The sequence below is a fragment of the Gopherus evgoodei genome, chromosome 4, assembly GCF_007399415.2.
Source record: "Gopherus evgoodei ecotype Sinaloan lineage chromosome 4, rGopEvg1_v1.p, whole genome shotgun sequence".
Classification (NCBI taxonomy): domain Eukaryota; kingdom Metazoa; phylum Chordata; order Testudines; family Testudinidae; genus Gopherus; species Gopherus evgoodei.
This window is the reverse complement of record NC_044325.1, coordinates 65,712,279-65,734,166: the sequence shown is the minus strand read 5'-3', so window position 1 is coordinate 65,734,166 and position 21,888 is coordinate 65,712,279. Positions and strand designations below refer to the sequence as shown.

The following is a 21,888-nucleotide window of genomic DNA, read 5'->3' as shown; positions in this document are numbered from 1 at the left end:
TTGTTTTCCTAGATTGAGGAAAAACTGTCAGAGCTGTCAGAACTGATGAAGAAGGTGAAGGAGAGCTGGGATTTGAGGAAGGAGCTGTATGAGGAAAACTGGGAGATCCAATTACTACGGCGAGAGCTGGATCAAGCAGAGGCATGGCTGGCTGCCAAGGAGGGCTTTCTCTCAGATCCTAGCTATGGGGTGAGTAAGGACAGTATAACACTATTAAAATGCACCATCTCAAGTAACCCCATCCCTGTGAGATTCTTCTTTTACATTAATCACAGTCAAAACATTGATGGATGAGTAATGCAGCTTTGGGATTCTCAAAAGGTAGGTGCTATGTCCTTTTAAAGGGTTTAGCCTGGGGCAGAAAAAGTTGTTAATGGGGTAGTGACCTGTTGTGGCAAAAGATTGGGGAGAATTCCTACCCATTCCTTCAGGGGTGGTTCTAGCGATTTTGCCGCCCCAAGCACAGCAGGCAGGCTGATTCCGGCGGTTTGCCTGCGGAGGGTCCGCCAGTTCCGCGGCTTCAGCAGACCTCCCGCAGGCAAGCCACCGAAGGCAGCCTGCCTGCCGCCCTCGCAGTGCCGGTAGAGCGCCCCCCCCCCCGCGGCTTGCCGCCCCAAGCACGCGCTTGGCATGCTGGGGCCTGGAGCCGCCCCTGCATTTCTTAGCCTAGTCAGGTGTCCGGAAGAAGGTTCTTACCCCTTCATATGAGGAAAAGAGCCTGATTTGAAGAGAAGAGGTGATTTTTCCTCTCTTGGGGGGTGGAGGGATTTGTGTACATGGCTTTTCCAGCTTGCCCTAGAAATCCTTGTTTTTGCACCAACTTCAACAGCTTTCTTCTGTTTGATTACCATATTATGGTGTCTGAGAGGGTGGAACAACACTGCCATGCACTTGGCTATGGAGGCCCAACACAGGGGCAACAAAGGATCAGTTGTGAGATCCCTGCAGTGATCATGGGCAGGAGGCAAGACAGGAGTAAACCACGTGTCTGTCATAAACTTTAATCCAGACATTTAACCTGAGTGCCATTGGTTATACTGTAGCAGCCAGGATACCACCTGGAAATCATGATACCTTATACAAGCCATGCTAGTGTAATATTGCAGGGCCTTTATTCCACAGCAGAGAGGAGAAGGAGGGAGAGAAGTTTCACATGAACTGTAACATTTTTAAATAATTAGTGACTCTTACAGAGGATCATCTCACTGTGAAAGATACTGCATTCTCGTAATGGCTATCCTGGTGGGTTCCAGAAAGAGTGCTGGTGGCTGACAAAGCCAGCAGCTGGGGAGAAAGAAGTCTTGTCAACTGAACCTTTATTTTCATGTGCCACATTCAGCCCATGGACCACTCTTTTTAGAAGTGTAGGCTGAGATTTTGAAAGCCAGCTAGGGGATTTAGAAACAAACTCCCATTAATTTTAAAGGGAGTTATGTGGCTAAATGTACTTATTTGTTTTGAAAATCTCAGTCGTAGCCTTTTCAGGAACAGTTATTTTTGTCTCACTGGATTCCTGTATCTATTGTTGATTTTTTTTTCCACTCAGGATTCAGTGTCTGATGTAGAGGAACTACTGAAAAAACACCGGGACTTTGAGACGATGCTTGCAGCCCAAGAGGACAAGTTTGTACAGCTGAACAGGAAGACAAAGGTGAGGGGGAAGAAGACTGATGGATTAGTAAGTGAGGCAAGGGTTTGTCATGGAGTGAGATGGCCTATTTAGGAGGCTGGGGCTCTGCTGCTGCTGTGCTAAACTCAGCTCAGCTCCCAATGTGGAGATTAGTGGGAAAGGATCAGGTGACTAAGAGGAGACCTGCCTGGAAAATAAGAGCAGACTGTAATTCAGAGAAGATTAGGTTGACTGAGGAAGACTCCAGGGAGAGCAGACCTGGGAGCTGGTGCTCTGCCTAGAGCAGGAGGGCAACAAGGAAGGCAGTGAGCATAGGAAGAGGCTTTGGGAAGAAGACAACAATACAGTTTCGACTACAGACGCCAGAGCTGTTTAGAGTTCCCAGGGCTGGGAACCCATAATACCATCCATAGTTGGGCCCTGTGCTGTCAGATAAATTTTTATAAATACCAATACCATTTTTATAAAGGCCAATAGAAAATGCATCTGAAGGTAATCCTAACTTCAATTTACATGTGCACTCATAGATTATGTCATAGATGTAACCCTTGTGTCTTGCAGAGGGAAATGAAGATACTGAAGCAGATTTATGCTGAGGAAAATGGGCAAAAGGAGAGAGGGAAAATCATTAGGGTCCCATCTCTGAGAAGGAAGCCCTCAGACAGAAGGATGCCATCGTCAAGACTGATAGAGATAAAGAGAACCAGACCATTGCCATCTCTATCCTCCTCACTCAGCCTCAGCTTGAGGGGTCCCCTTGAAACTATTGCGTCTCCAGTCCAAAAGTCCACAGAGGCATTCCAGCAATTTGGGTCTGGGGAAAATCCAGAGATGTTGCCCAACACCAATGGAGAAACGAAGGCTGTGAGGAGGCTAAGTGAGATTAACACTCAACCTATGCCAAAACTGATGGGCCTGCAAGTCACGTCCTTGGGAAGCCACATCTCTCCTTCCAGTCCAGTAAACAGACAAAGTGCCACTAGTTTGTCAGAATCATGTTCCAAGGACCTCTTATCACCCCATGAGAAAAACCTTAGCAGTTGCCCCGTGTCTAACCTGGAAATAAAAGTTGTGAAGATTCCACCTAGGTCTAGCCGAAGTTCATTAGATGTTTCTCCACATTCACCACAGTCAAGTTCCTCTCTTGAGAGGTCAGAAAATGACCTTTTGGTAAGTTCATCTACATTCACAGAAACTCTACAGCCACCCCATTGAAGCAATACCCAGATCTATATCTGACTAGCCAACATAAGGAGTGTGAGATAACTACAAAGATTGACCATACACACATATATCCCTAGTGGACCCAAACAGCAAGAAACACTTAATGTGCCTTTGCTATATGCTTTCTAAATTATCCAAAAAGATAGTGATATAAAGCAGTTGTATGCTTGCAGTCTATGGAACCTTTTTAAATGCCTCACATCTATAGACATTACTGCTACCTAATATGGCAATGAGTGCTATTCTCTCTCTTTCACTAAGGGGAGTGTATTGCTCACAAAAACATCTTTCCCCTGAAGCCAAGAAGCATCTATTCTGACTGATATTTTCTTTATACGTTCTTGGCATGATAGCTAATCCCTATAATGGGACTGTTAGATTAAATCTTGTCCAGCAATATTTTAATTGAATTTATGTCCCAGAAAATATATCTTGTCATATATCACTCTTCACTTTAATGAATAACAAATAGCATTAAAAATAGACCAACTTAATTGAAAAATTAATGAAATAGTCATGAACAGGACCAGATTTTTGGCTGTTGAAAACACGTTTGCACAGTTGCATCCACTAAACCTCTCATTTGCTTGTGCAAATAGTGAGTGCCAAACTAGATAATTTTATGCCTTCAGTAATTTATATTTTGCATGTAGCTACCTGATTTGACTGCACACAGGTGAGTTTTTTGTGTAAGATTGAAGGAGACTGATTCACAAAAAGACTATTGATTTAATTATGCAGCCAGATAGAACAAGTTCGAACAGAAAAGGTTTTATATCCTATAGGGTGATCAAACAGCAAGTGTGAAAAATCGGGACGGGGCAAGGGGTAGTAGGCGTCTATATAAGACACAGCCCCAAATATCAGGACTGTCCCTATAAAATCAGGACATCTGGTCACCCTAATGTCCTAATACATTAAAAAATACATTTAAAGAACTTTACAAAATAAGCATTCAGATGTTAATAAATGCCAGAATTAGAACTGACTGAAAAATAGAATTTCCTTCCTTTGGGAAATTCTGAGTTTTCTCAATCTCATTTCATCCCAAAATTATAAAGCTGAAATGAATTATTTCAATAACTTTCCATCAAAAATTTTGACAAAATCAATGGACTCCTGCCATGTTTCAATTTTGTCTAATCAGCATTTTCCAGTGGAAACTTGATTCACTGGAAAATTTTCAATTAGCTCTAGATCAGATAAAGGTTGTCTGTGCAACCTTAATCTGGCTCCTTTGTGCATATGCATTATTATTAGGCTTTGCAGAATCTGAGGGGTTTTAAAATAATTTAGATGGATAACACTGATGCTTATTTTTAAGCATTTGTTTTAGATTTCTTCCCCTTGAAAATTTATATAAATAAAAATTATGGGGGAATTAGACAATGGAGGGTGAGACAATAATTGTTTAATGACAGACATTGAGATTCAAAAAGTTAAAGCTTTATAACCATTAAAATACAAATAGTCCACATCATATGTCAAAACATAAAAAATAAATATCCTTAAAACGAACTCTAGTAAGTTCTTAAGCATCATTTTTCTTACTTTGCCTATCTGTAAGTTTTGATTATCAATAGAATTTTTTTGGGAGGAGGGAGCTTGTGTGTGTATGGTGAAATCAACATTTACTGATAAAAATCCAGTCCTTTCAAGCCTAATTATGATACAGTCTTTATGATACAGTCCTAGTTACTTTACCTGTCCCCTTCTCCCTTGGCTCTTTGTCCCAATCTTTCCACTTGTGCCATCTTCTTCAACTTCTTCTCTACCTCCCAGTCTTTTTTTAAAATGAGCAAAACAATATATTTTTCGCATATCTCGTTTTGAGAATAGCTAAACCAGTTTTACTGACATTTTTTCCAAAAGCGTCAGCCTCAGGCAGCCACCCACAATCAAAAATTTCAGCCTGAGTGATTAAAGTTTGGCAAAGTTAAGAGCACATTAAAACAGATTAATATTATGAAAAATGTTGGGGAACCTGAATTGTAGGTTTTGCTACCTGTACCACCTATAATATACTAGTTGTTTTATTCTCTATTATCAATATCTGTGCATTGAGCACCCTTTTCTGAATGCTAAATGATGATGTTATGACACAAATTGCCGTATAACAATCAAACAAAGGATTATTTTTTGCAACAGCAGTAAAGAAAGCTAATAGAATATTGGCTAGATTTGTTTTAAGAGAGATATAGCATGTAAATCAGTAAGCAGCAGCATAATAGTCACGGAAACACTGAGATTACATTTGGAATCCAGTGTCCTGGTTTTGTTACCTCATTGGAATGCAGAAATGTAACCATAGAAGTCAGACAGTGCAAAATAAAGCAGCAGGAATGATCAATAGAATTGAGGGACTCATGTATGAGAGGATATATTGACAAAACAGATTATTTAGAGAAGAACATTAACTAGTTAAAGTTTCAGAGGGGTAGCTGTGTTAGTCTGGATCTGTAAAAGCAGCAAAGAATCCTGTGGCACCTTATAGACTAACAGACGTTTTGGAGCATGAGCTTTCGTGGGTGAATACCCACTTCGTCAGATGCATGTAGTGGAAATTTCCAGGGGCAGGTATATAATTATATATATATAATTTCCAGGGGCAGGCAAGCTAGAGATAATGAGGTTAGTTCAATCAGGGAGGATGAGGCCCTGTTCTAGCAGTTGAGGTGTGAAAACCAAGGGAGGAGAAACTGGTTTTGTAGTCGGCAAGCCATTCAGAGTCTTTGTTTAATCCTGAGCTGATAGTGTCCTGAAGCTCAGCAGTTTCTCTTTGAAGTCTGGTCCTGAAGTTTTTTTGCTGCAGGATGGCCACCTTAAGGTCTGCTATAGTGTGGCCAGGGAGGTTGAAGTGTTCTCCTACAGGTTTTTGTATATTGCCATTCCTAATATCTGATTTGTGTCCATTTATCCTTTTCCATAGCGACTGTCCAGTTTGGCCGATGTACGTAACAGAGGGACATTGCTGGCATACAATGGCATATATTACACTGGTGGACGTGCAGGTGAATGAACCAGTGAAAGTATGGCTGATCTGGTTAGGTCCTGTGATGGTGTCGCCGGTGTAGATATGTGGGCAGAGTTGGCATCGAGGTTTGTTGCATGGATTGGTTCCTGAGCTAGAGTTACTATGGTGCAGTGTGCAGTTACTGGTGAGAATATGTTTCAGGTTGGTAGGCTGCCTGTGGGTGAGGACTGGCCTGCCACCCAAGGCCTGTGAAAGTGTGGGATTATTGTCCAGGATTGGTTGTAGATCCCTGATGATGCGTTGGAGGGGTTCTAGCTGGGGACTGTATGTGATGGCCAGTGGAGTCCTGTTGGTTTCTTTCTTGGGTTTGTCTTGCAGTAGGAGGCTTCTGGATACACGTCTGGCTCTGTTGATCTGTTTCCTTATTTTTTTGTGCGGGTATTGTAGTTTTGAGAATGCTTGGTGGAGATATTGTAGGTGTTGGTCTCTGTCTGAGGGGTTAGAGCAGATTCAATTGTACCTCAGTGCTTGGCTGTAGACAATGGATCGTGTGATGTGCCCGGGATGGAAGCTGGAGGCATGAAGGTAGGCATAGCGGTCGATAGCTTTTCGGTATAGGGTGGTGTTAATGTGACCATCACTTATTTGCACCATGGTGTCCAGGAAGTGGACCTCCCGTGTAGATTGGTCCAGGCTGAGGTTGATGGTGGGGTGGAAGCTGTTGAAATCGTGGTGGAATTTTTCCAGAGTCTCCTTCCCATGAGTCCAGATGATGAAGATGTCATCAATGTAGCGTAGGTACAGAAGGGGCGTGAGTGGACGAAAGCCGAGGAAGCGTTATTCCAGGTCGGCCATAAAAATATTGGCATATTGTGGGGCCATGCGGGTGCCCATAGCGGTGCCACTGATCTGGAGATACATATTGTCATCAAATTTGAAATAGTTGTGTGTGAGGATAAAGGCACAGAGCTCAGCAGCCAGTTGTGCTGTGGCATCATTAGGGATACTGTTCCTGACAGCTTGTATTCCGTCAGTGTGTGGGATGTTTGTGTAGAGAGCCTATACGTCCATGGTGGCTAGGATAGTGTTTTCTGGAAGGTCACCAATGCATTGTAGTTTCCTCAGGAAATCAGTGGTGTCACGGAGATAGCTGGGAGCACTGATGGCATAGGGTCTGAGTAGAGAGTCCACATATCCAGACAATCCTTCAGTGAGAGTGCCAATGCCCGAGATGATGGGGCATCCAGGATTTGCAGGTTTGTGGATCTTGGGTAGTGGATAGAATAACCCTGGTCGGGGCTCTAAGGGTATGTTGATTTGTTCCGGTGTTAGTGTAGGGAGTGTCCTGAGTAGATGTTGCAGTTTCTTAGTGTATTCCTCAGTGGGATCTGAGGGAATGGCCTGTAGAATTTGGTGTTGGAGAGTTGTCTGGTGGCCTCCTTTTGGTAGTCAGACCTGTTCATGATGACAACAGCACCTCCTTTATCAGCCTCTTTGATGATAATGTCAGGGTGGTTTCTGAGGCTGAGGATGGCATTGCGTTCTGCATGACTTAGGTTATGAGGCAAGCGATGTTGTTTTCCCACAATTTCTGCCTGTGCACATCGGTGGAAGCATTCAATGTATAGGTCCAGACTGTCATTTCGACCCTCAGGAGGAGTCCATGTGGAGTTCTTCTTCTTGTGCTGTTGGTGGGAGGGTACCTGTGTATCAGTGCGCTGTTCAGTGTTGTCCTGAATACAAGCTGTCAGGAACAGTATCCCTGATGATGCCACAGCACAACTGGCTGCTGAGCTCTGTGCCTTTATCCTCACACACAACTATTTCAAATTTGATGACAATATGTATCTCCAGATCAGTGGCACCGCTATGGGCACCCGCATGGCCCCACAATATGCCAATATTTTTATGGCCGACCTGGAACAACGCTTCCTCGGCTTTCGTCCACTCACGCCCCTTCTGTACCTACGCTACATTGATGACATCTTCATCATCTGGACTCATGGGAAGGAGACTCTGGAAAAATTCCACCACGATTTCAACAGCTTCCACCCCACCATCAACCTCAGCCTGGACCAATCTACACGGGAGGTCCACTTCCTGGACACCATGGTGCAAATAAGTGATGGTCACATTAACACCACCCTATACCGAAAAGCTATCGACCGCTATGCCTACCTTCATGCCTCCAGCTTCCTTCCCAAGCACATCACACGATCCATTGTCTACAGCCAAGCTCTGAGGTACAATTGAATCTGCTCTAACCCCTCAGACAGAGACCAACACCTACAATATCTCCACCAAGCATTCTCAAAACTACAACACCCGCACAAAAAAATAAGGAAACAGATCAACAGAGCCAGACGTGTATCCAGAAGCCTCCTACTGCAAGACAAACCCAAGAAAGAAACCAACAGGACTCCACTGGCCATCACATACAGTCCCCAGCTAGAACCCCTCCAACGCATCATCAGGGATCTACAACCCATCCTGGACAATAATCCCACACTTTCACAGGCCTTGGGTGGCAGGCCAGTCCTCACCCACAGGCAGCCTGCCAACCTGAAACATATTCTCACCAGTAACTGCACACCGCACCATAGTAACTCTAGCTCAGGAACCAATCCATGCAACAAACCTCGATGCCAACTCTGCCCACATATCTACACCGGCGACACCATCACAGGACCTAACTAGATCAGTCATACCATCACTGGTTCATTCACCTGCACGTCCACCAGTGTAATATATGCCATTGTATGCCAGCAATGCCCCTCTGTTACGTACATCGGCCAAACTGGACAGTCGCTATGGAAAAGGATAAATGGACACAAATCAGATATTAGGAATGGCAATATACAAAAACCTGTAGGAGAACACTTCAACCTCCCTGGCCACACTATAGCAGACCTTAAGGTGGCCATCCTGCAGCTAAAAAACTTCAGGACCAGACTTCAAAGAGAAACTGCTGAGCTTCAGGACACTATCAGCTCAGGATTAAACAAAGACTCTGAATGGCTTGCCGACTACAAAACCAGTTTCTCCTCCCTTGGTTTTCACACCTCAACTGCTAGAACAGGGCCTCATCCTCCCTGATTGAACTAACCTCATTATCTCTAGCTTGCCTGCCCCTGGAAATTATATATATATAATTATATACCTGCCCCTGGAAATTTCCACTACATGCATCTGACGAAGTGGGTATTCACCCACGAAAGTTCATGCTCCAAAACGTCTGTTAGTCTATAAGGTGCCACAGGATTCTTTGCTGCTTTTAGTTAAAGTTTATTATTAAATTACACTGATCTACAATAACTGGTCAGACCAGTACTAATGGATATAGGGGGACCATATGAGGATTTTTAAGGATCTCTTAATGGTACTTTATTGGTGAACAAGTGGAATGGTAGTGTTAATGACATTGATCCCCGGACATGCCAGAATAGCATAATAAATTGTTATAGAAATATAATAAAATAATGTATTGCATATGTATTATAAAATACTATAGAAAAGGCAAAGGCTAAAGGGAAAACAATGGCCTGTTTGGGATATATCTCACAGTTGCTTCTGAAGTTTTGAAAAGACTTCTTCGAAGTGAAACTGTAATGTTCTTGTGTGTTTCAGGTTTCTGTAAGTCACCAGAACATGGAGGGCTTACTAGAAAAAAGGGACCAGCTTCTTCCAGGACGGAAGCAGGTAGAATCAGATGCACTCACTTCATGTTCAGCCACCATGAGTTACATTATGACCAAATAGCTACAGAACCTGACTTGGTGGGGGTCGGGGCAGTGAACCTTCACTGGTGAGGCTTTCAGAACTGAGCTCTTGATACAGTTCCCACAGAAGCCAGTGAAAGGACTCCCTTGATTTCAGTGGGTATTAGATGAGGCGTGGAATGAACAAGATGTCTGAATTCACTTATCTGAGGGATCTTCCAGTTCAGGCTTAGTTCCCATTGATGGGGCACTTACTAGAACCTGGGACTAAATGAACATGTAGACTAAAATCCTCTTCAAAAAGAGTGAAGCCCTGATGGCAGAAAGAGCCTCTTATTTAATGAGCTTGGATATTAATTTCTGCTCATATTAGAAGAGGGTGTTTCTTCCAGTTGATGGTTGGGTAGTACATTGGTGGGATAGTTTCAGCATGTCCAAGTCTGAATGAAATTAAAGATTGAATTCCCCTCTTACCCTAAAATAGAATTCCACTTCCAGGGCAGGGTTTGCATCAATGAAGTAGCAGTGGTATATTTACCACAGCTGGGAAATTTCTGTGCATGTTTTCTCAGTCACTATCTACCAGTGCATAGATTTTTGCTAACAGAGTCTGTGTGAGCCTTGGACATAGACAGAACTCTTAGACTGATCCCTGGAAATAATTCTTTATCTGAAACTTCTAACCTGACCTAAGCAAATCCACACTGGTCTTTATTTCCTATGCAAAATAGAATCTACTGTCACCCTGTTAAGGATACGCAGGTGAAACCCCAAGTTACATTAACTATGTTAGTGAATTCTCATCTCAGCTACCCACACAAAAAAAAGAAATAGAATACATTCATAACATAAATTCTCCTCACATCTTCCTTAACAATTCCCCCTTCTTCTCTCATTCACCAGAGAACTCTTGGCACAATAAAATAATATCATCTTACATTTAGACAGCACCTTCCATCCAGAAGGATCCTATAACATTTCACAAACGTGTCACTTGTTGCTGACATACAACCACCTTCTGGGGTGGAATGTAGCAGCTGCTTTTAAAAGATTGCCCTGTAAGTGGGGAAGAATTTGATATCCACATTACATTGAAACTTTAGGCAGATTATAATGACCAAAACTGGAATATGGATAGCGCACTAGAGCCAACTCTCCAATTAGATAAAGCGAAATGGCGTCTTCAACAAGCAGAAATAGAATGCTGGGTTTATAGTCTTCCTAAAAGATAGAAGGAACCAACTATTTAGTGCCTGCTTCCACCAGGCTGTGTCATTAGTTCAGCACTGATTTATGTGGCTCCACTGATGGAATCACTAAAACCAATTCTTACAGTGCGTTGGGTTTCCTTAGAAATAGCCTAGATTGACCACTCTTGGCTTGTGAGAGCTGATGAGGTCCCAGCCCCAAGCTGCATGGCTAGAAGCTGCATATAGAAATGGATGTCATTGGATGTAACTACAGATACTGTTGTGATTACATTTTATTATCCTCTTTATTCATGTAGCCACACTCCAGGTCTTGGAACTCCTATTATGTAAAACTCAACAAACAAAAACTTAACTTCTACAATGATGAAACCGAAGCGTCCAAGGTAATTTGTTTCTTGAATCTGTCAGGTAATCTCCAAAGGTGGTTTAAGATTTGTTCCCTGTTTTTCCATTCTAATCTCCCAATTTCTTTAAAAAGAAAACATAGGATTAGAAGGGGATTAATTTCTTTCATGCATCAGTTGTTCGAAACTTAGTCTGATTGGTGCAGCTTCCAGCTATAAGGTTGAGAAGAGGGCTTTTGAGATTTATTGAACATTGTCTTGTTTGATTAATGCCTTCAATACACAATGAAGTACCAGTTCTTCAAACTGTATGAAGGATGGATCTTGTATAGTTCTTCCTACCAGGGGGCTTACTGCCTGTGTTAGGAATAGTATGAATGATGGTATCAGTGTGTGCTCACAGTGTGTGGATGAGATTGAATCCTAAAAGGAAGGGCAATTAGGACATTCACTGTAATCTCTTCCTCCTTCAGAACGTAACCACAATCCCATCAATCAGTGTTGCTGGTGCCAAGTGTGAGAGGCTGACTGACTATGCCAGGAAAGAGAACACCTTTAGTTTACGGTAAATCATACTCATAGACCTGCTAGCAAAACAGGTCTGGCTGCTCTGCAATGTTGCAACTACTTACAGCCATACTCATCCAAGCCTATCTCAAAAAACGTTGTGGTATGGCAAAGCTGAAGAGTGCTGTCTGTGTAGGAATTTGCAGATACTGCAGTTCCTGCCTTTCTCGATAGGACAATAATGTAGACTTTTAGACTAATTTGAATGCCCTTCTTCCTATCCCTGCTGTTTACAGGTTGAGCGATGGGGCAGAATACTACTTTGCAGCACGTTCTCAGAAGCTGATGGATGAATGGATACAAGCACTTAGGAGTGATATAGGTAGATCATCATTCATTTTAAGGGGTAATTGTTTAGTTTAGTGATGATGACAGGAGGGGTGAGGAACTAAAGGACGTTGAAATCACAAGCTGTCCCTTGTGTGGTGCTCTTCCTTTAAATGTGTTTGAGTGTCTCATCTGTGGGGAGCCTAGTTTTCTGTGATTTTTTTAAAAAGTCTGTGATTTAAAAAAAAAATAAGAATCCATGATTTTCCACAATTAAAATGAAACACTGAACTTCCTGAGCCACAATATATATAGGTATCAGTTGAACACAATGTTTTATTGATATATTTTCAATTTTTAAGCAGGTTCAAAGCCTACTAGGGCCATCAGTCATTATTACAAAATAAAATGAACAGAATGATCCAGTCAGAGTGCATTGTTTACTGTTGTCGATTGCCCTACTGTTTCAGCCTCTTGTTTTCATTTCTTTGCATTTAGTTAAAGTTTAATGCTTTCCATGTATTCTACATTTGTCTGCTTTTGAACATAATCTACAGCCTTGCTGCATACAGTACAGAACAGCACATTACCATCGGCATGAAATTTGTCCTTGCCAAGTGACATGGTCTTTAACAGTGATTTTTACAATTTTTGGCATCTTTTCATAACTTTAATTATTCATGTCTGGAGGCTGACATGAAATCTGAGATGCATTAAAACATGAACCCCGCTATGCCATTGGTAACTAACCTCTGTACACCAGATGCAGTTTATTGGAGTATGTTTAGCTATACAAATGTAAAGTGCGTTCAGAAATCAACCACAAGAGTGTGAGGTTGCATGCATTGAATAAGTGACACTGGTATGTTTAGTAAAATGTAGTTAATAGTTAATATATGTTTTTATTTTTTCAGAAAATATAAAAACTAAAGATTCTCTGTAACAATGCAAATTCCATGTTTTTTCGCATTTTTCCATGGCAAAGATTTCTAGGATCCTGCTGGTGTGTGTTACCGATACAGAACAGTGCACACCAAGGCACTTGATAGCTGACATGAAGGGTACGTCTACACTGCAATTGGACACCCAAGTCTGTCCCGTTCCAGCTGACTTGGGCTCATGGGGCTCCGGCTAAGGGGCTGTTTAATTGTGGTGTTGACATTCTGGGTCAGGCTGCACCCTGAGCTCTGGGACCCTCCCACCTCTCAGGGTCCAAAGCCCTGGCCGCAACCTGAGCCTGATCACCTGCCCCTTAGCCCAAGCCCTGCAAGCCTGCATCAGCTGGCACGGGCCAGCCATGGGTTTTTAATTGCAGTGTAGACATACCCTGGGGCACCTAACGGTAGAGTCCCCAGAGTGACATTGAAAGCAGCCTCTTTGTTGTAGTGTGGCTTGAGTCAAGATACTGGCTGGGGAGAAATACGCAATGGCTTCTTACATTTTTTCCAGCCTTCATGTAGACAGGGCCCTTGGCTCTTGGTTGCTCCCTTGTGCGTCCAATCCTTATTCTGAAAAGCTCAGTAAGCAGTGATGGCTTCTGTGACATAATGAAAAAGGACAGGAATGCAGTGATATGCAGTGGATATAGAAATGACTGACTCTGCCTCTAGCTCTGATTCAAATGTATTTCCTGTATTTTCTTGGACCCTGCAGGCCACAGTAACAGTTATGGTTCTAAACTGATGGCACAACCAGTCGCTCCAAATACAGAGAGTCCTCAGACCAGACCTTGGAACTTCCCAGGTAGAGGGCCAGCTGAAAGACAAACCAGTAGAGGCTTACTACTCAGGTGGGGACTGTATTCTGCCGAACTGGTCTGATTTCATTCTTGCCAGTAGCTAGGTAGTGCTCAAAGACAGGATGATGCGAGACAGACAGGCTTGGTATTAAAAAGACCTGCTTAGTTTTCAGTATTTCAGTAGCACACAGCCCCCAGGACTATATTATGCAGTAACTTCTCTGATTCAGTTCATTTTGACAGTTACAACATGCTAAATGCAATTTTCCAATAGGGGTCCTTAACGAGGTCATCCAAATCCTCCCCTTGGGTGATGAACTAAAACTTGGCACACAATGGCCTCTTTACATATTCAAGTGTGAATCTGAGTATCCAAATGCAGTGTTTGAACATACTGTTTGTGTCTCTGTGGTAGAAAAATCTGTAAATCCATTTCTGCTGCAAATGGAGTGTGCAGAAATTTTATCAGTTATGACGTGAAAACAGCCCCATATTGTCTAGTCTATTGTACTGGAAGGATCTGTGTGCCTAAACTTCATCAGCTGTGTGAGCCATAGACCTGTGAAAATCCATAGGCTCCTGGCATGCTATAGCACACACGGTATCATGGAAACCAAAAAGACTAGTTTGATTGTCCCATCCGACTCCTTGTGTTTTGCAGGAGAACTTACTACCTCGTGCCTGTTAATGTGATTAGAACTGCAACGTTAGAATTGCTAAAGATTTCACTGAGTTTACCAGAGAATTGCAGAGAGTGTCCTTACCATCACAAGAGTAATTCAACAAATATTTAGGAATTTATTCTTGCCATTCCCCCGTGGAATAGGGAAGAATTATTCTCCTCCTTTTGACTAGTGAGGCACTGAGGCACAGAGAGATTGTGACTTACCCTAGGTCACACAGGAAGTCTACTGCACAGCTAGGAAATGAATGCAGGTCTCCTGAATCCAATGCCTGAAGCACAAGACTATCCTTCTTCTCTGTATAGATGTTGTCAAGGAGTACCAGCTGTGATTGCCGTACAAACTCCGATTTACTCATGTTGTTCCCATTAGGATAAATGGGAAACTGACTATTTGACCAAAAGACATAACACAAACCTAGTGACTAGTATCAAACTTGCAAAATTGTCCAGAATATTTCCAGTCCAGTCACAAAATCTGTTTACCCCCATTATACCATTGTGATAAATGATGATAAAATAATTACTAATATTTTATTTGTCCTTCAAATAAAGTAATTCACCAGAGGTGAGTGGGTAGATGCATTTTGCAAAGTTACTCCTAATCTATATTGCAGACTGGCTATATTAATGCACATATGTATACACAACACATCTATTCTGTTCGGTGGTTATTTTGCTTTTGAAATGGTTGCATGACTGAATTGTTCCCGAATGCTTACTTTTACTTACTGATGTAATTCATGTCTGAAATGTCACTGAGATTCTGTGATGCTATTTGTTGATAGGAGAACTCCTTCTTTCAAAGTCAGGCAAGAGACAGAATCTGCAAACATTCCCAGGGAATCAGAGGGAGACACACATGGGATTATGAAGACACCAAGCTCCACCTCTGTCCAGAACCCTGCAGACATGGGTAATAAGAAACTCTGCCTTGATCTGTGTGAAAAGCACAGTACTGAGATTGAGAAATCATGTTTCAAAATGTAGGAGGAGGAAACCTGCTATGTCTTAATCCCTCTGCTTTTTCACTTTCTCTGGAAATTTACTAATACATTTTGACTTAGTGACTTTCCCCAGGAGCTTATTTTAGTTGATCATTATACTTCATGTGCCATAGATCTGCCCGTCTTCTGGTTTCACTCCTACAGTAGTTTTCTCTTTATTGGGAATATGAAATACAGGGTGCTTGTTTTCAGGCTATCTCTCAGTCTGTCATAATATATCTGTATCTATATATAGATTAAACACACAAAAATCTATGTCAAAAGAAGGTGAGGCTTTCAGTGTCAAGTACTCAAAAATTAGGAAATGCCAGAATTCAGGTTTCATGTGCAACCTTTAATTCAGCTGTCTGGTGCGTACGTGTCATGACAGCCTTTAATTACATGATGACATACTATTTTTTCCACGGGATCCCTGCTTCATTCAGTGGACAGTGCTCATGTTTGACCATAGTGGTTCTGTGCCTCAGTTTCCCATCTGTAAAAACAGGAATGATAATCCCTCACCTCCGAGGGCTGTTGTGAAAATAAATTCATTCATGTTTGTTTCTGGTAATGTTAATGTTTACGAGGCACTCAGATACTGCAGTGATGAGCCTCACAGAAAAGCCTATGAGAAAAGTAATGATCCTGTCTCCAGAGCTGGGTGTGAATAGGGTGCAGTGTATAAGACCTGAGGGCACACACTGAACAAAGAGGGGAAAACAAAGTATCAAATAGATGTTCAGTATCTGAGCACTGTCCATCCTGGGCACCAAATGAGGCAGAGGTCCAGTGGAAAAAGAAAAAGTATGTGATTGCGTAATTAAATAGTGTATCATAATGCGTACACATTGGAGGTCAAATTGAGGTTGTGTAGTCTTACTGTGCATTTTTTTAAAGCAGCTGCTATTTCCCACTTCCACTATAGCTGAAATGTTAGTGAAGTACTGCGGGATCCTTCTGGAGGAAAGGTGTTATCTAAATGTAAGAGAGTATTTTATCATGCCAGTAAGTATCATTGACTGTTCGGTGAATGAGGAAGAGGACGGGAATCCATAAAGAAGATGTGAGAAGAGTTTATTCTGTCCATTTATTCTTTTTTTTCTTCTTCAGTATTGGTTTGGACACACAAATGCCACATGCTTTTCAGTGTTTATCTGAACACCGAGTCCCCTCTGCCAAATGAATGGGATTGGGTGGTCAGGTGTGAACTGTGGACAACCCATCTGAACACTCATGGAGCAGTTGTGCATATTCACATAGAGGAGTGTGACCTAATAAACCTCACACTTTACACATTCATATTAAATAAAATCTCTTTTCTACTAAGAGTTACTTACTGCCTTAAAACAGTATCCCAAGCTTTAGGAGGGATCCAGCATTCATAGACAGCCTCCCACCTCGAGACTGTCCCCAGAGTTCTGGATGGTCTTCAGTTCAACCCTTTGCATTTTAAAAGGGTTTCCTGGTTTTTTCCTTCAGTCACTATAGATACTCAAAGTGGGAAAAACTACTGTCTTTCTCGTTTTCCAAAGGCGGGGGTTTTCCTTTCAGTCTCAAGTTGTCTCTATGTCTTTCTATTCACTGTAATGGGCCTCCGGTGTCCCTTCCTGGCCTGGAAAATGGATAGTTACTTGAAGCTGGTTTCTTGTAGACACTTTGGGAGGTGTTCCTATCTTCCTGACTACTCATTGCCCTGCTTTGAAGTGGAGCTGAAGTTGCAACGTTGTTTTCTATATATACAAATACATAAATTCATGATCATAGCCTGCATGTGTATCTCATAATGATTGTTTAGAACACTGCAAACTTTCATAAAAGGCTGTGCTTGATATATATATTAATACAACACCATTGCATGCAATCAATTGATTTAACTGTTTATTTTGGGGTTTTAAATCTGTTCTCACACTGAAGTCTCTACACCCTTATTGTTACAGAGGTAACCTAGTTAAAATATACCATATAGTCCCTGCAGCTAGACTCATGCAATTGTCACTATCAGCAAGAGTTGCAGAGTGTCCCCAATCTTTAATGTTTACAACATATCAAAACTAGCTTTTTGTTTCCTAGTTCCTTACTATCTCTGCTCTCTAAGATTACACAGAAAGCTTACATATAGCAAACTTCCCCCTAGATAGTTTGAGACACCACTAAAAAAAGACTATCATTGTAAACACTGAGAGCAGGAGCTCACAAAGGAAATCCAGGTGCCTGAAATCTCCCCTGGGATAGTTTACAAAGCTGGAGTGATTCTACATTCACATCATCCTGGTGGGAACCTAGATTGACTAGGAAACATACTGGGAGTCCTTGAGGGGTGATGAGAGCTGAAAAAGACACCTCCAATAATAGTGTCTGTACAAAGTCCTTTCATGTTCTCATTGCACTGCTTGTTGGTCTTTCTCACAGTTCTTACATTTCTACAACTGAGAAGTGTGTCAGACATACACAAATTGTTAGCTTTTCTTCCATGTGCTCCACAGTGCACCCAGCAAAGCAGCTACATGATACTAAAGCAATACCATAAAAAGCCTGCAACCATATCATGAGGTGCCAGCTCTTTTTAGCAGAGGGCACTGCCATGGGAAAGCTTTATGCTTTCCAGGACTGTGAATAAAAGTTAAATATGATGCTTCTTGGGCTAATGGCACAAGCCATTGTCCAAGGAGGAGTTTTACCTATGGCATCTGGCACTGTGAAGCATCATGAAGAGGACACTAGACTTTTGGGTAGTGGTATGTGTACCATGCTAGCATCACCTCCCTCTCCCAGGGCCCTCTGGAATTCAAAGTTACATCACCGTAGCTCCTACCAATCAACAGCAGGGAAGAAGGGCTATGGCAATTGAGAATTAAGGTGTGGATGCTAATGCTATGAAATGACTTGGGTTAGCCTGTTGTAGGGAGACCTAGCGAGAGCCTCCTTGACATGCACATGTTAGGAGAAGCCCATATTTCGGTGTTCCCTATCCCAGGAAAATGAATACAGCACTAATTCTTTTTCAGGAGCCAAGGCTGAGGATCAGAGTGTGCAGACCAAGTGCTTAGCAAATCCACTGACCCAGACGAAGGAAGATCTAGCGATTGAGGGCAGGAAGGAGAAACACAAGAAAGATAAGAATGTCTTTCAAAAGCTTTTTTCCAAAAAGTAAGAGCAGCAGCACAAGAGAGCGCGCACTCGTCAGTTTTCTGGATGAGACAGACTCTTCCCTGTCATAGCACCCTATTGCCTTGGAGTCCAGATGGACAGTGAGCAAGTGAAATGTGTATGGGAGAAGGGAATGCTCAAGCATTGGGAAAAGACACAGCACTTGGAAAAGAATAGAACTGTCACTGTTTTAACAAATTGAACTTGGGTGGATCAATCTACCTGGTTCTACCAGGCCTACAGAAGGCTTTTATTTAAATTGAATGCTCATGAATGTGAGGAAATAATAGTGCTGGCTAATGTCAGGTATACTCCTTATTCCCACCTGTCATGGCAAATTGTGTGATGATGACTAATGTCTACCAGGGACCAAAATGAGATACAATTGAATTTGTATCCACCTATTGCATAAGCTGCACTATGATCCCAAATCTCCATAGATAAACCATTAGTGTATTCACCCCTTCCCCCCCACTCCACACAATGTATCCACCCAATGTCTTATTTTACCTCTAAGTTCTAAAAGAAAGGTGCTGTTGATTCCATTGTGTACAGTTGTGAAAGCTTAAATGCACACAGCTTGCCATTACTGTTGTGAGTGGCACTCTGTGGAATCATAGTACAGAAGTGTAAGAACATGGAATCATTCCATGAAGTGACAAGAATTGTTTCTGCAATGCTTTTAGCTGTCACTATGGAAAAAGAGAGAGAAATATTTCCTACTCATATTAAACTTTCAGGTGTTGCTAGATTCTTGCAGAGCTCCCCATCAACTGCCAAAAACAATTCATTCAAGAACTTCAAAATGCTGTGGGATTCAATTTACTGTCTACAGCTCTGTCTATACCCTCAGTTTCAGGATTCTTTATTTATTATGCAAATAATTTTTAATAATAAAAGGGAGGGGCACCAGATTTGAATGGAACGTAAGTAACTGTGGAACTAAAATGAGTGACCTCCCTAAAAATGATGTATACTTGTGTGTGATGCTAGCCAAATAATCATGCAAAGTTAAAAACTTTAGAACAGGGGTCAGCAACCTTTCAGAAGCAGTGTGCCGAGTCTTGATTTATTCACTCTAATTTAAGGTTTCACATGCCAGTAATACATTTCAATGTTTTTAGAAGGTCTCTTTCTATAGGTCTATAATATATAACTAAACTAATGTTGTATGTAAAGTAAATAAGATTTTTAAAATGTTTAAGAAGTTTCATTTAAAATTAAATTAAAATGCAGAGTCCGCTGGACCGGTGGCCAGGCCCTGGGCAGTGTGAGTGCCACTGAAAATCAGCTCGTGTACCGCCTTCGGCATGTGTGCCATAGGTTGCCTACCCCTACTTTAGAAGCTGTGTTTAGATGGCAATTTCTGAGGCTGTTTGAGGGGAGATGCATTCACCCCTTTGCAACAGGCAAATAATGTATAACAGTGAAGTCCACCTGTCTTAGGTTTTTATATGGCAACTATCGCCATGGGATGAAAGCCCAGGAAAGGGAGCATATGGTAGGAAAAATCTGAATGTCATCTGGTAAACCATTACTGCAGCTATATGCTAATACTTCAAATTTGTCAGCACCCATGCTCAAAGGGTTCTGTGTGATTTAATAATAAAATACAGATACAAAACTTGGGTCAATCTAGCAAAGGAAATTAATGGAAATTCTGTTTTCCTTTAATTGTTGTTAACTGCAAACTGTGTTCTAATGAAACCTCAGATTTTTTTAATCGATTCATTTTGAACTTCTTGTTCAGTTGCTAGTAAAAAGTTTAAATCAAAATATTTTTCCTGCTTCTATTTAAATAAAGTCACCTAGTGGTAAAATTATGGCATCTTTCAATTGTCTGAATTCTTAATAGCCTCCTTCAAGAACCTGTTTTGTGCTTTTGACTGCCAGCCCACTGGGAAAGACTGAAGTAAAAGGAGATTTTTCACTGTTTTCCCACTCCAACAACAGTTGTGATACAGAATTTCATTCCTTCCCATTCTTAAAATCAAGTATTGTAACAAATACTTTAGAGAGTGCTCATAACAAATGTAAGTAGAGCCAATATAAAACACAAAATGCTGTTCATGTTTGTTTATGCATTACGTTTTTCACTAGGCCATTGCACTTTATTCAATTCTTTACTTCAAAAGACTCTTTTTCAGCAGGTAAAAAGTACTAACATTTTTCCCAAGCAGTGGCTTAAAATAAAAAGTATGACAAATGGCTGGAGGTGAGGGGCACAGAACCAAAACTCTATCTATTCCTGGCCTCTCCCTGTCCATTCATCTATGAGGAGAGGAGGAATAGGAGGAGCTCTAAGTCTGTGTGCAGCATCCTTTACCTCTGAGGACCTGGATCCAAATTAGGCAGCCTGCACTGGGCCATGCAGATGTGCAGACTATGAGCCGTGTTTATTTGGACAACGTGGGCACATAGCTTTGACATATTGTCCACACTCTCACTTCAAGTGGGGTGGGGCGTTGGCTAGTTCCTATTCTGCTAAGGTTTGAATTATTGTTATTATTAGTGCTAGTGCATGTGGTGATGTAAAGCATCTTAAGTGCACAACTCGATACATAAGTGGTTCTCAACCTATTTATCAATATGTTACCTGGGCAGCAGGTTGAGAACCACAGCGTGCCCCCTTCCCCAACACCCTCCCATAGACCCCTGTGCCCAGCACCTCATGCCCACAGACCCCTCTATGGAGTGAAGCCCTGGGTAAGGGACGGGGGGCGCAGCAGGGACCATGGACCCCTTTGGGTGAGGCCAGGTGGCAGGGCAGTTGGGTGGCAGTCCTGTGGGACCAGGCAGCAGTCCTGGACCCTGCAGGCCTTGCTGGCATCTGAGGATCCCAGGGGGCCAGCCTGCAGCCCCAATCCCTACCCCATGGGGCAGATCCCAGACCCTGTTGGGCCAGTCAGGGGCCCTGGATTCTGGGCAGCAAACCAAAACCACAGACCCCGAGTAGGGTAACCAGGTGTCCGGTTTTCACCCAGAACACCAGGTCAAAAAGGGATCGTGGTGGCTCCAGTCAGCATCACTGACCAGGTCATTTACTGTCCGATTGGCGGAACATGCAGCGTGGCTGGCATGCTCCCTGATAGCCCACGCAGCTCCCGAGAAGCAGCTGGCATGTCCACCCTCCATTGTAAGGGCAGCGAGGGGGCTCCGTAAGCTGCCCCTGCAGTTCCCATTGGCCAGGAACCATGGCCAATGGCAGCTGTGGTGCTTGCGAATGTGGCAGCATGCGGAGCCCCCTGGCTGCAACTCCACATAGAAGCTGGAGGGGGAACATGCCACTGCTTCTGGGAGCTGCTTCAGGTAAGTGCTGCCCAGAGTCTGCACCCCTGAGCTGCCCCCCCCCATACCCAACCCCCCTGCCCACCCTCCTGCCCTCAGTCCCAGCCC

General features: G+C 42.5%; 1 protein-coding gene across 1 annotated transcript in view; it reads left to right on the top strand.

The window, feature by feature from the left end:
• Positions 1 to 19,581, top strand: part of SPTBN5 (spectrin beta, non-erythrocytic 5) — a 156,838-nt gene extending 137,257 nt beyond the window's left edge. The window contains 10 exon segments of the mRNA XM_030560166.1: positions 13 to 189; positions 1,547 to 1,651; positions 2,192 to 2,800; positions 9,456 to 9,527; positions 11,055 to 11,141; positions 11,576 to 11,667; positions 11,906 to 11,991; positions 13,590 to 13,725; positions 15,145 to 15,272; positions 18,351 to 19,581. Coding sequence (XP_030416026.1) covers positions 13 to 189; positions 1,547 to 1,651; positions 2,192 to 2,800; positions 9,456 to 9,527; positions 11,055 to 11,141; positions 11,576 to 11,667; positions 11,906 to 11,991; positions 13,590 to 13,725; positions 15,145 to 15,272; positions 18,351 to 18,496 — 1,638 coding nt within the window. The 3' untranslated portion in view covers positions 18,497 to 19,581.
• The last annotated feature ends 2,307 nt before the right edge of the window (positions 19,582 to 21,888 follow it).